Raw genomic sequence first — 14,173 nt, forward strand, 5'->3', positions numbered from 1 at the left:
GATTGCTTGGCATCCCAAAGAAACTGGTGGTTAAGCCTCTTACCTGCAATTAAATGCTCATGACTGCACGTCATGGGCTGAAGCAAGTCACGTGGCCTTACCTACCTTCACAGAGTTGGAGGCTGACAGTCCCACTGCATGGGCACAGAGCTAGCATCCACTTTGACTCTACAGCAGCTGATGAGGCTAATAGGGGGGACAACCTTTGGGCATGGGGCAAACTCTCCACAATACATCAGGTGGGGCAAGAAGGTAGGCACCCATTAACAATAGGTCTATAAGTTTGTGTCCTATATGTACACATGCATTAAAAAAAAAGCAAAAATACTGGGAAGATATACAGCATAAATTTAACAGTGGTGTCTCTGCATGATTGCACTATTCTTTAAAAATAAACAATTTTAAATACTTTTTTGGTATTATCTTTTTATTTTCCTTTTTTTATTGCAATAAACATATATATATATTTTTTTCCTTTGGCCATGCTGCACATTTTGTGGGATCGTAGCTCCCCGAACAGGGAGGGAACCAGGGCCCCTGACAGGGACAGCACTGATTCCAAATCACTGAACCACCAGGAAACTGCCAATAAACATTCTGATGATGAGAGAAAATAAAGCTTTGGTTCTTTAAAAAAAAAAAAAAAAAACCCTCAATAAACTGCTGTTCTGATCTCTAAATCAACCCCTAATCAGTTAAGCCGAGAACTCTGTTCTCCCGGATCTGAATCATCCTGTGTTCCTTCATAAAACTGAGCTGTTTGCGAGGGGACCCAGGGCAGGGCTCATGCTCTCCCCACGAGGCTCAGTGCTCTCAGGGGGCCTGGGTATCCTAAGCAATCTCACTCCAGGGCCTCACAAACTTCAAGACAGATCATACCTACTACCTTTATACCAAACCCTCCTTACACGCTAGCACATTAAGGCAGGCGGTATAAAGGCGGCACGTGCTTTTGAGTCAGATGGACAGACAAGATCCACCTGGTTTTCTCATTTGTAAAATGGAGAAAACAGTGCCTTGCAGAAGTGTTGCCAGGATTGAATAGTATGAGGTCGGCAGGGCACCCAGCACACAGGCAGCACTAAACTCACGGTAGTTACTCTTGCTGCACTATGTCCAGGTCAAACAGAACAGAAGCTAAATTAAACAACAGGGTAACAGGCAAGGAACATTTTATTGTATGCATGTTCTCAAAAAACCCACAGAAACAGAACCCACAAACAGGAGCAAAGAACAAAGGTTTCTAGCTCTCTGGGACACACAGGGCACCCTATCTTATAGAAACGTAGCTAGTAGTACAAGACAAAATGTACTAATCAACATTGCCCTTTGCCTCCCTAGTCAAAAAAGTCTAGAGAGAAAAACACTTTAAATTGTATTCTAATATAAATTTGTTGCACAATTAAACATCAACTTACTCAAAGAGTTATTGTGTAGTAAACTGCAGAAAATAGAGTAGGCATTCAATAATCTGCTCACAATTAACAATTAAGCAATAGACACACAAATATAGCATGTATTACTTATTTGTTAAACTTCACATTTATAATGAGCAGATGGTTTATCATTAATAGTAACTGGTTTCTTACATTTTAAGAGATACCAGATCCAGGAATGAAGTAGGAAGTAATTAATGAAAACTGATTTTAGAAAATAACTCCTTGAATCTGAGCCACTGTGGTTTTATTCCATACTTAGGCCAGTTTCCACAGTTTAAATCTGTAGGTACTAACAAACTGAATGCTGAAGGGGGAGAAAAAAGTGACACCACCTTCTAAAGTATAAAGCAGTATGTTCCGTTTATGGCCTCTAGGCAGCAGGACAGAACTAAGACACAGTAAACAGAGATTTACCATGGAATGAATAGTCTGCTTCCATCTAATGCTACAAAAGTATATTCCTATCACTTCCACTAACAAAGAGCAATTTTAAAACATGTTCAGAAGGAAGAACTGGCAAGTCTTGATCACGAACCTTTTGTTGTTGTTGTTCAGCCGCTAAGTCGTGCCCAACTCTGCGACCCCACGCATACTAGATCTAAACAGAAAGATCCTCTCTTAACATTCTGTTCTTCGCGATCCCCAAGTGGGACTCTGAGGAGTATTCCGGAATGGAAAAATTGGTAAACCATTATTTGAGGAAATATATATTGTAAGTGACCCGTTTAAGAGTAACGTGGTCAAAATAAGGCAATAACCAGAAGTCTAACTATATTCTATGTGCCCAATCACTAAAATTTTTACCCACCTCTATAAAAAATATTACCCCATTTACTACCTTGTGTGTGACAGAGACAAGGCAAGCCTACCATATGTGTGTTTAAAACAAAAAATGGTAGTAAGCTCTGGTGGAAAGAAAATATATTGAAACTTTCTCCTTTCCTTTTCCGGATACCTGGCTCCAATTCTTCCTGACACAGACCTCTCCCTCTTGACTTATGTTAGCTTAACCCCTAAGGAGGCACTGTATCAGCCTCACACTCTCTGTGAAACATTAGGTTTTTCATTACGAATCTTTTAAAATAAAAAAAAAGTCAAAAAGCTATGGCATACCCTTGACAGCTGTGAAACTGCTCAGTCTACCACAGACATCATAAAATCACATTTTACAGAGGCTGAAGGAAAGCAAAACCATCGTGTAGCACTCTTCAGCATGGCAAGGAATAGTTCATATTTGCTTTTCCTTTCAGGACTTCAGCGAATCCCCAGCACAGCACCTTTGTATGCATGAGCCAAACCATTAACTAAACTAAGCTGACATTCAACACTACCGTTCAAGGTACCACCACTCGATTTTTCTCCTGGATTATGTCAGCAACACACATTCTGCAAAGGGCCTAGGGCAAGTTTTGAAAGAAAACATCTTTTTCAGGTGATATAACACAAAAATTACAAGGAGCAACAAAACCCTTCAGTCTTATTTCTGAAGGCAAGTCGACATCTACTGCAGATCATTCTAGAACATGATGACCTGACCTCCTTTCCTAATTTGTGCCACTGGCCATTAAGACATCTTAGTTTAATTGCCTGTCTTAAACTGTTATTAAAAACACATTTTCATTAACAACTGTTATTTAAAACTATTAAGTCCCTTAGTTATGTCACACAGAATGATGCTATCTTGGTTTGATCTCCTAAAAGCAATGCAGTAGTATTTTTCTATATCCATTAGTAAGACTAACAAAAATACTGCTGCTATCTATTTTAAAATCTATCCTTAAAATAGTCCTAAAGTAACAAGACATGTGTACTGCCAGTTAAAAACAAATAAATATCTGAATATTAAAAGACAGGCTCCCCATTTCCTACCTCTTCCCCAATGCTGGTACTAAGTGGCCAAAAACTTTTAAATTAAAATGCCATTTGATAACAAGAGATTTTGCTAACTGCTCTGGGAGTAACTTACAAGTCAGGAATACCTGTGCAGGACCTTGTTAACAGTCACTGCTCTGGGTTACTGATTTCCTTCTACGAAATAAGTTGTAACTAAAAGTCAACCTAGTTTAAAAAGCTTTGGAGTTCTCTTCTGAGGTGTCTACTGAAGTGTCACGGTATTTACAGGGGCTCATCTTGGGCTGCAAATAGACTGTGTCTTTCAGGAGGACTGGGCTGTTCCACGGAGCGGACTGCTCGTTTCCCATCCCAGTCATGCTGGTAGCTGGGTTTTCCATTAGTCATTCCTAATTGCAATGAGAAAAAGTCAGGCGGCTTGTGCGAGTCCCGTGTTAACAGCACCATAGAGACGTCTTGTCCTCAGAGCACATCTGGGGGACAGGGAAGGATGTGGACTCCCTTGGTTAGTATAGACACTGTACAGCTCACTTGGTGGCAATTGTAAGGGTCCACCCACGGCACGCTGGCTGGGACGAGAAACAACTGGAGTGGGCCACACACTAAGTGCAGACATGGCACTCCTGGAGACGACAGGTACCATGAAGAGGTTTGTCAGTGACTAGGGGTAGAGAATACTCACAGACGCCAGTGGACGAGGAGGGTCTCTGGGTTCCTAAGACCCCTGTACCCCCCCAAGAGAGAACGCAAGTCCTCCTCCCTGGACCCCTGCTCTGATCGCAGAGATGCGTGGGAGCCCCCGAGGGCCCAGCAAATCTGGGGGGAGGGGAGTGTGTTTGCACTTGGAATTGCTTGAAGAAAACTTCTAGGCTTTAACTCTTTCATTCAGTGTTTTTCTTCTGAAACTCTCGTGCGCTAAATTACCGTCTCGGCGCCCGTCAGCTCGCCGCTCGCAGGACATCTCCCTGCAGTAACTCCACTCCTCGGGGACCTGCTATGTTGGTCCCCACGGATAGTTCCACAAATGCCCAAAAACACACGTTCACGTTTTGTTCTTTATAAAAATGCTGATTTGATTTTAGTGGCTGGCTGTTCATCCACGTGACAGGGACTGTGGAGCTAGAGGGAAGCGTCGTGTGTAGGGGAAGGTGGCTGCTGCGAAGACTCAGACCCCGCTGGCCCCTGCATCAGTGTGGAGAGAAGCCGGTGGCCAGACTGCAGCCCACCACAGGCGTCATGTCCCAAATCTGCAAGAGAAGAAGGGGGGGGAGCTGGAGAGGTGGCATCGGCCATGTGGTCCCACAGGAGGACAGACAGCTGGTACACTGGCCAACAGGTCAAGACACACAACTCATCCTCTTCTTTCCCTATAAAACCTTCTGGAGATTTACACAGTGACAAGACAATGTGGTTGGCTAAAACACAATAAAAGCTTATAAGCAGTATTTCTCTCAACACCTGTGAATTACATCATAATAATGTTTCAGTTTTACGGGGCTTCTCAGGTGGCTCAGTGGTAAACCAACTGGCCTGCCAAAGCAGAAGCCACAGGAGACACGGGCTCAGTTCCTGGCTTGGGAGGATCCCCTGGAGGAGGAAACGGCACCCCACTCCAGGATTCCGGCTGGGATGATTCCACAGAGGAGCCTGGCGGGCTACAGTCCGCAGGGTCGCAAGCCACTAGAGGCAACTGAGCGGCTGAGCACATGTGCAGGCAGGGCAGTTTTATAACTCAAGAACGGCACTCAGGATAAAGTGCTCACACTCCGTTTCTGTGCTAGTCACTCGGGGATTTAACAAAGGAAAGTATGGTTATTTCTTATAAATGGGGAGTATTCTATCCAGGATAAAGGACCATTAGCCAGGGAAGGAGTGACCAGAGAAAGAGGTCAGCTAAGGCCAGGCAGTGGGAGGGAAGACCCTGGGGCCAGCTCAGGGCAGACAGTGACAGAGGGGCGGCAGGCCCTCACCAGCTTACTTGGAGAGACTGAGACAGTGGAGGGAGACCCCACTGGACTGAGTCGCCGGGAAGGGCATGGAAACTCACAAACATGCAATTTGTTAGCCAGGGCTTTCACCTGGCCATGGGGAGTTCATCCAAAAGGAAGGCGAGCTTGTCCATCATAACTGTCTTATACACTCACAGCATGTCAGTGGAGCAGTCTGCACGGAGGTGCTAACTGGGACCATTAGGCAGCTTACCTTCACCACACGGTCGGTCCCGCAGGTCACCATCAGGCCCCTAGCAACGTCCATGGACATGTGGGAGATGTTATGTTTTCCTTCGTGGAAGGTTGCTAGAGATGTCCGACTAAGAGAGAGAAGAGAGGCCATTTAAACTCACCCGGCAGTTTCTAGAGCTGAGGGATGAGTCGTTAGCAACATAAAGGAAATATTTACTGTAACAGTGTCAAAATTTGCTCCCCAAAATGTGGCTATGGTTTTGAAAACCAACTATAATTAAAGGATGACAGAAAGCCTAAGTTGCAGGACTGGTTTTCTGGGGGGGGGGGTTTGGTCTTTCTGTTTGTTTTTGGTTGTGCCGTACGACCTCAGGGATCTTGGTTACTCAACCAGGGACTGAACGTGCACCCTTGGTGGTGAGAGCAGAGGTCTAACCACTGGACCTCCAGGGGAGTCCCACAAGCAGTTTTATAAAGGATTTTCCAAAATTCCCAAAATATTTGATTTTCTTTTAGTGGACAGGCTTGTACATTCCTAGACATCAGAACGAGAACCTTTAACAAAGAGGAACTACATTGCATGAGATAACAGGCTACAGGCTCCCCGCTAATCCAGGCAGGAGAGGCAGCGCTGCCCCGGGGTGCTGACCCTCACTCTACTCTGAAGCCCACACTCTAGCCACATCACCAGCTCACTGACCAAGAGCAGCGGTGGTGCCACACCAGCCTTCCTACCTGGGCATCCACCAAGGTGTGCCTGGCTACTGCTTTCAAAGATGATTCAAAAAGGAGCAGAAGCGGAGAAGGAAATGGCACCCTACTCCAATATTCTTGCCTAGAAAATCCCATGGACAGAGGAGACTGGAGGGCTATGATCCATGGGGTCACAAAGAGCCAGACAGGACTTCATGACTTAGCATGCATAGCTGAAATTAACACACCAAAATAACTCAACTGCATTTCAATAAAATACTTTTAAAAAAAGGAGCAAAAGAAAATGCTGGTCCTGCCTTCATGGATCTGATTCAGGACTGAATGGGGGACAGGTGTGTCTTGTACACAGTTATTTAAGCACAGATCATCAGGTTAGACTTTATGTGGGAGAGAATGAGTCTCCAGGGTTTTTCCACTAATAAATCATCCATGAATGTGAGCACAGGTCGAAGCTGGGGTGCCTCTGTAGAGCGCCTGCTCAGTCACCCACCAGTTTGCACACAACCTTGACCCTCATAGCACTCTTGGTGGCTTGGAGGCTCAGGGCTGGCCACTCATGGCCTGACTGGTCTGAGCAGAATCATTCCTCACAGTGTTTGGGAGAGGCTTGTCTTAAGTCACAAAGCCAGGGCAGAATCCTCTCCTTGGAAACTGTTTACAAGAGACCAAAGATCAATACAGTGGATCCCTGAACAACACAGATTCAAACTATACTGGTCCACTTATATCCGGATTTTTTTTACTAGTAAATATCACAGTGCTAAATGATCTGCAGACCTGTGGATAGGAAGGTCTAAGTTATATCCAGATTTTTATACCCTGTCAGACCCAGAGGGTCTAAGGTATACCCAGCTACACCCAACTCTAAGTTGTAGCCAGATTTTCCACTGCATGGAGGACAGGACCCTAACTGTTGTGCAAGGGTGGACGGTGTATCCACATCATTCCCCAGGCTCTCCCGCTGCAGATGAACACACAGTAAGACAGAGACAAGCGAACACTCACTCCTCGTCCTTGATGGAGTCGTAGCAGGAATCGCAGACTCGGACCTGGAACTCGAAGCCCATGACGGGGTAGCTGGAGCGCTTGCTGCTGCACTTGCCACAGACAGCCTGCCCACACTTCCGGCAGTGATGCTTCCGGAAGGAAGGAGGGAGAGGGGGAGTTAACCTCTTGTTTTAAGGTACATGGTTTCCCTTTGGAGCAGGGGAATAGGATTGAGGATGATGTGCCTTGAATGATACTGCAAAGCCACTTCAGTAGTGTCTGACTGTTTGTGACCGCACGGACTATTGGCTGCCAGGCTCCTCTGTCCATAGGATTCTCCAAGCAAGATGCTAGAGTGGTTTGCCATTCCCTTCTCCATGAATTATAATCACCTCTAATTCAATGTATCAATTAACACACCAAAGGCAGGCGATTTCAACACTTTCAAAGATTTCCAAATATCCTTGCTTTGTTATTGGTGAAATACTGATTTTTATTCATTCATATTTTTGGCTTAGATGACAAAAAATGACATTAAAACCAAGTTCAAGCTTATTTAGGAACCCAAATAGCTAGAGACTTTGGGAAGAAAAAACAATTCTATAACAAATAAAAGTTTTAAATGGAAGTAAAGTTTTAAATGTAATTTGTCCTCATTAAGAAATAAACATCCATAATCATGTTTTGCTCTTTCTTTTACTCTTTCAAATTATGATTCTGAAAATGAGCTTCAAGAACATTCCAAAATAGTCCAGCTATTATCACTACTTTTGACATATATATATTTTTAAACCACTAAAATTTTGTGACCCATACCTTTCCATGCTCTTCTATTAGCTGTTAACTCAAGATTAAAATTAATTCTCCATGTTTCCTTTGAAGTACGGACTACTTCACCCACCAGTTACTACCAGCCATGTGTGCCATGTGTTGTGAGAATGAGGCTAAAGACAGAATATTGCTGCAGTTTCTAAGCATTAGAATGTCACGAGTGATAAAATAATTCCTACACTGGCAGTCTTGTATCTGACCTTGCTGGAGAGTACCTTCATAAGTAAAAGTTTATTGACATACACAAACTTTCCACCAATTCCTTAGAGAGGGTAAAACCCATGAGAAAAGCAATTAAAATTGGCATTCCATTTTTACTTACCTGCACAAATTCACATTCAGTCTGAGTGAGTGGCTACCTTCAAGCCTGCTGTAGAACTATGCTTTTTGTAGAACTTTAGTATTACATGAATACCTAAGGGTAAGAGCTTCCTTGAAATCTATAGGCTATCTGGAACATGTTTCTTCAATTAATTTACAAAATTAAAAAATAGTACATACTTGAAACATGCTTAACAGAAATGCTCCACGTACACTCACATGGAACAAGCTAAAATTCTTACTGTCAGAATATTCCAGTGAGGGCTAATCTGTTACTTTTTGTCTGTTAGTGAAAGTTTAAGGCTTAGAGGCCAAGTTCATTCTGACTGTGCTGGGCTGGTACAAATACTAACTTTAACAAATAACAGCCCTAAACTCAGAGCTCTTTCATCCCTTGACAAATAGGCTTTGGGGGTTTTCTGGACATCTCTGCTTTTCCAGTGCAGGATGAGCGATGGCATACTTTGGGAAAGTTAAGTCTCACTATTACCCCAGGAAAGATCTGCTCATATTTGTTACACAATGATGGTGATATCACAAATGTAGGAATTAACAGCATTCATAGGGAAAAGTGCGATTCCAAATAAAATGTTAGACTAATCATATAAATAACAAAACATGTGATTAACACAGTGACAACTAGATGCCAGCTACTTACCTGTCTCAACCCCAGTGTCTTCGTGTCCCACATCTGCTTAATATTCCAGAAAAAGGGCTGCTCACATTTCTGACAAGAATCACTTTCCAACCACTGAGGAGCCTGGGGGAAGAGAAAGTCAGACCCAACATCAAAGCATCTGCTTATTTATACCAAGTTTTCAGAGATTAATACAACAGTTCTAGACCTCACTGGGGTTCTTTTTTTTTTTTTAACTTCTCTATGTATTATAGCTGTTTCCATATTCATTCAATATTATGTTTGTGTTTTGAGTAATCTTTGCCATTTTTGCAATGTTTTCAAGATTGTTTAATTTTAGATTGTTCAACCTATAGACAGGAGGGAGGACTTCAATTTGCATTATGAACTCTTAAGAGTTGTCCTTGCATATTTGATCTCAATCACTTGGCATCATATATATGCAATAAAAATAGAAAATACTCTAAAATTATACCAAAGATCATGAAGTAAGGAATAATCTTTTCCTGATTGTGAAAGTTAACACTCAAGAAAAATTTATCTGATAAGAGGAGACAATGATGGGAGAACCAGAGAAATCAAACTACACTGACTCTTAAAAAATCTTCAGTGAAGATGGTCAGCTTTACAGATTCAATAAGGTGGTTTAAAGAGTGAGTGCCCCTAATTCTTTGTTTCCTATTGCATCAAAACCTTTGGCTTTCCTATTTCTTATTTTAGATATGGCATTACGAGTATTTCTAAATAAGACAGCCATTACAAAAGTCTTTCTTCCTGGAGTGGGGGTGGAGAAGGGACCCACAAACAGAATGAAGCAGGCTAAGACAGAAGAGCCTTCTGTAATTGACTGGGGCAATGTGGAAGTGGGAAGGGAGGACAGAAGAGTGAAGAGGAAATGCATACCCACACGACAAGGTACTACCCGATGCAGAACTGCTCGTTTGTGTGATCAGGGAAGAGAGGAGGGGGTTTGAGAACCCTGCCTGTGAACAACGTCCCTCAAGGAAAACCCATGACACAGTGGGGCCTGCTGCCAACACCATGGGAACGTTTAATTGCAGTGGAAGGAAAGCAGGGCCACTGTCTAGTCTTAGTTTGTGACACAGGCCAGTGTAACTCCTGCAACACCACCCATATGTGGAGCAGTGCAAAAATGTCTTCATGGCAGCGATATTCAAGTATGAGTACACAATGGGTAAGGCTGTGAGCATTAAATGCATTGATATTTGCAGTGCTTTGCACAGTGCCTGGTATACAGCAAGTGCCATATAACTTCACCAGTGTGCCAAAGGGTTTATTTTGCTTCATTCTCAACACAACTCTAGGAGATGCAGAACAACATTCTCTCAGTTTTACAGGCAAAGAAACTGTGGCTCAGAGACTGAGGTGGATTGTCCACGGCTGGTCAATGGGCGGAGCTCCCGGGAGATGCAGGACTCCGGCCCACATCTTTGCGTTTGTCCACTGTACTCTACACAGCCTCTGGACATGGTCCTCTTCATTTCAACAGGGTCTCCAAACATGTTTCTGGAATATGACAACCAATGGGACTGAATTCCTGCCCTCAGGGAACATAATTCTGTCTAAGGGTTAGGGAAGAATATCATTTTGCTGAGCTGGAAGGGACAGGGACATAAGGAAAGAAAAAATATGCTTAAAGTAATCAGATAATGGACAAAAAACCAAACTCATAAATAAATAGACTTTTTGGAACATATTTTAATATAAGAAATAACTGTAACTTTGTTTCTTTTAATAGGATTAAGGGTTATGGTATAAGCTCTCATGAACCATCCTACTGAATGCTCATTCTCTAAGGAGAAAAAGTTTTCTTTTGTGCTGAGAAGAGCAAAAGAGAACATTATTCAAGTATTCTGACTGTTGCACTCTCTTTTCTAAATCTTGTTCCACCTGCCTAACCCGGACAAAGATGATGTAACTAACAAGAACCCCAGGGCACTGATAATCTGTTTTGTACTAATGTACAAAATACTTTCCATTCTGTAATCAGCTAGCTCCAAATACAATTTCTTCATGTGGATTTAATATGGCTACTTGCTCATTTATGTCTTTTGCCTCCTTCCAAAAAGGAGTCCCTTTGATTACAATTGGGCAGGGATTGTCTGCTTCCAACCTGCCTGTGTGGTGGCCAACAGCCACTGTGGGTTGGAGATGCCCCAGTCAGTGTTTCCAGGTGACTCAGAAAGAAATTCCCAGCAAGGACTGTGGGGCTAGAGAATCTGGGGTTAATCCTCTCGGCTGGTGCCTAAGGAAGTCCTACAAATTGTAGAAAACCCTAATGCAAGGTCAGAATCTCATATACCAGAGGCTGCTTACTTTTGCACTTATTATTTACTCAGTTGGTAAAAACAAAACAACCACCAAACCAAAAAGTCCTACTAAAATATTGGATCATTTTGACATAATTTTCTTTCCCACCAACAGTGCCAACCACTGAGACAGTGTTACCAGCCAGTGTGCACATGATTTGGGATAACTGTCTGTAAGTGATTCAGAGGAAAAGAGTCCCCCCCACATACACACAGGAAGCACCTTGAATGAGTGGCCCCCAAAGAGAAGATGGGACTCTCTTCTTTCCCTAGAGATAAAAATAACCTCACGCTCATATAACCTTGGAAGTAAGAACCATGCTTCTACTTTCCACTTCTAAAGGACTTAGCAAGGATGAGAAGAGTGGATTGAAATCCAAGTAACTAAACCCTTACAAGAGCCACTAGTAGCATCAGGCCCTGATGGTCTCCTTCCTCCTGACTCAGGGAACACATCCTCTCCCCATCCTCCCTCTGAGTTCCTGCTCTCTCAGAATTAGACTGAAGAGCAACAAGTCTAGGAGACAGGGCCTAGCGCACTGCAGCGCATGGGGTTGCAAAGATTCAGACACAACTGAGCGACTGAAACAGCGCAGCACACTAGCTGCTGATGTTGCATGAAACTAGGAGACGACAAATACATAGCTCAGTTCAGATAAACCTTTGCAAAGGCAGTATTACACATTCTGCAATACTGAGTCAATTTTACATATGTTTCATAACAAGTTTACCAAAAAGCTTTTTAGAAAATTCAAAGAGAAATTAACCAGCAGACATGCCATCAATATTTCCTCTATTTGACTTGTCTTACAAGGTCACTAAAAAACTAGCCATCAGTACTTCTCCAGATTACAAATGAAATTTTATTATTTATAGGGGAATCTATTTCCTTCACTAGATTGCAAGTTTCTGGCAGGCAAGAATCTTTACGCATAGAGCACAGTAATTATAAAGTCTGGAAGTGTAATGTCCTATAAAGTAATGTCGCTGTTTTTTTTAATAGACGGAACCCCTCTGATTATGTCCCCGAGGGTATGCTAAAGATACAACTGTATTCAGGGAGAATCAGACTCACAAGTAATCAGAGGCGACACAAAGCAGCATGTGCAGGGCTTGTGGAGAATGCTGCAGTCACGCCTGGCATCCACTGCAGTGGGCAGCAAGCTGACCTACACGCTGTATAAAGGACAGCACTTGGAACACATCGTGTGATATCAGAGTATGAATTGTTTTTGATAAGCTGCTCAATTGTGCAATCCCATAGACTGTAGCCCTCCAGGCTCCTCTGTCCATGGGATTTTCCAGGCAAGAATACTGGAGTGGGTTGCCACTTCCTTCTCCAAGGGATCTTCCTGACCCAGGGATCAAACCTGTGTCTCCTGCATTGGCAGGTGGATTCTTTACCACTAAGCCACCTGGGAAGCCCATATGCACCACAATACAATATCATTTACGAGGTATATGTGCCTAAGTTTCCAGACTTTAGGGCTACCATTTAGCTAATCAGTAAATGCTTCTGAGGTTAAACCATAAGTCCCTAACCCCCTCACAAAAAAATCTTTGCAATCAACGCCACTCTCTACACCACAGGTGGTAGATGTTACTTGGAAAAGACAAATAATACCTACGCTGATAAAGATGAGAATGGAAATCCTGCCTGGAAATCATCTGACAACATCTATAAAGAGCCTTAAGACTGTACATACCCTTGACCCGAAGGGTCTATTTTCAGAATTTTGTCTGAAATAAATAACTGAACAATCACACAATGACAAGGTCAAAAATGTTCACTGCAGCATTACTGTTTATAGTGTCTGTCTATAAATAACTGGAAGAGAGCTTAGAAGTCGTCTTATTCAATTATTTCACTTGATGGAAGAAGGAACGGAGATAAGGAAATTAAGGCACTTAAACTCGGGTCTCCGGAAAAGAACACTATAGTGACACGGACTCAGTGGGACAGAACTCATGGAAAATAAAAGCAGAGAATGGGGAAATATTTTCCCAGATGAGCTATGTCCCTGGTGAGTGTCTTGGGGATCCCACCCCAAGATGTGGAGCACCACCTTGGAGCACCTGCCTGCGTCCATTCCCTGGACGAGCTGGACTGTCTCCAGTACCCTCTCCATGCACTTCTCTGTGAAAATCAGCCTAAATGCGCCAAGTGTGTGTACTGCTTGTCCCGGTGGAAACTCTCCAGTGAGTGGAGGTCACAGTGACAGTGACATACAGGACTGCGTTAGACAGCAACCAGTAAGCACAGCAGGGAGGAGCTGGGACTGCCTGCATCTCCAACCAAAGGGTGGAAAACCGAGAGGCAGGCTGTGGGCCTCCCTGGGTCAGCCCTGCCTTGCTCTCTCTTACCTCCTCTCTGCTGACGTCCATGTTCCACACTGCAATTCCACCATCTGAGGAACAGGAGACCAGCTGCCTCGTGAGCTGCAGGTAACACAGCGCCTGCACTCTGTCACTGCAAACACACAGAAGTCACTGCCTCAAGCTGGGAAACACACACACTGTCTTCATGCAGGCTCCAGTGTCTCCCCTCGCTGGAATCAGCAACTGGCATTTTATCACTGTTTGGTATGGTCATCTGGATCCCTGTATATACGTTACCAGGCATTCTATAATGTATTATACAGAATTAACAGTTACTATGAAATAAACGCTACTACTTTCAAATCTGTCATTAAGAACTGCAGGTCAGAGAGGAGATGGTGACCACAGTTTTCTGGACCAACCACTGTAATTTCTTTCCAGGTGCACAAGATTGTTTCTGAACAAGTAGGTGTTCAGAACTCAAGAGGTGTTCACCTCTTAAGGGAGGTGTAACTCCCTTACTTACATAATCCATAAGAACAAGCAATTGAACACGATGGA

At 43.4% G+C, this 14,173-nt stretch overlaps 1 protein-coding gene across 1 annotated transcript in view; it reads right to left on the minus strand.

Annotated features, from left to right (window-relative positions):
• Positions 1-675: 675 nt before the first annotated feature.
• Positions 676-14,173, minus strand: part of WDFY1 (WD repeat and FYVE domain containing 1) — a 55,858-nt gene continuing 42,360 nt past the window's right edge. The window contains exons 8-12 of the mRNA XM_068967434.1: positions 13,658-13,763; positions 8,985-9,086; positions 7,193-7,323; positions 5,493-5,601; positions 676-4,537 (exon numbers count right to left, since the gene is read on the minus strand). Of these exons, the coding sequence (XP_068823535.1) occupies positions 4,478-4,537; positions 5,493-5,601; positions 7,193-7,323; positions 8,985-9,086; positions 13,658-13,763 (508 nt within the window). The 3' untranslated portion in view covers positions 676-4,477. The remainder of the gene's footprint in view (positions 4,538-5,492; positions 5,602-7,192; positions 7,324-8,984; positions 9,087-13,657; positions 13,764-14,173) is intronic.

Source organism: Capricornis sumatraensis, chromosome 3 (assembly GCF_032405125.1).
Source record: "Capricornis sumatraensis isolate serow.1 chromosome 3, serow.2, whole genome shotgun sequence".
In the NCBI taxonomy this organism is placed as follows: domain Eukaryota; kingdom Metazoa; phylum Chordata; class Mammalia; order Artiodactyla; family Bovidae; genus Capricornis; species Capricornis sumatraensis.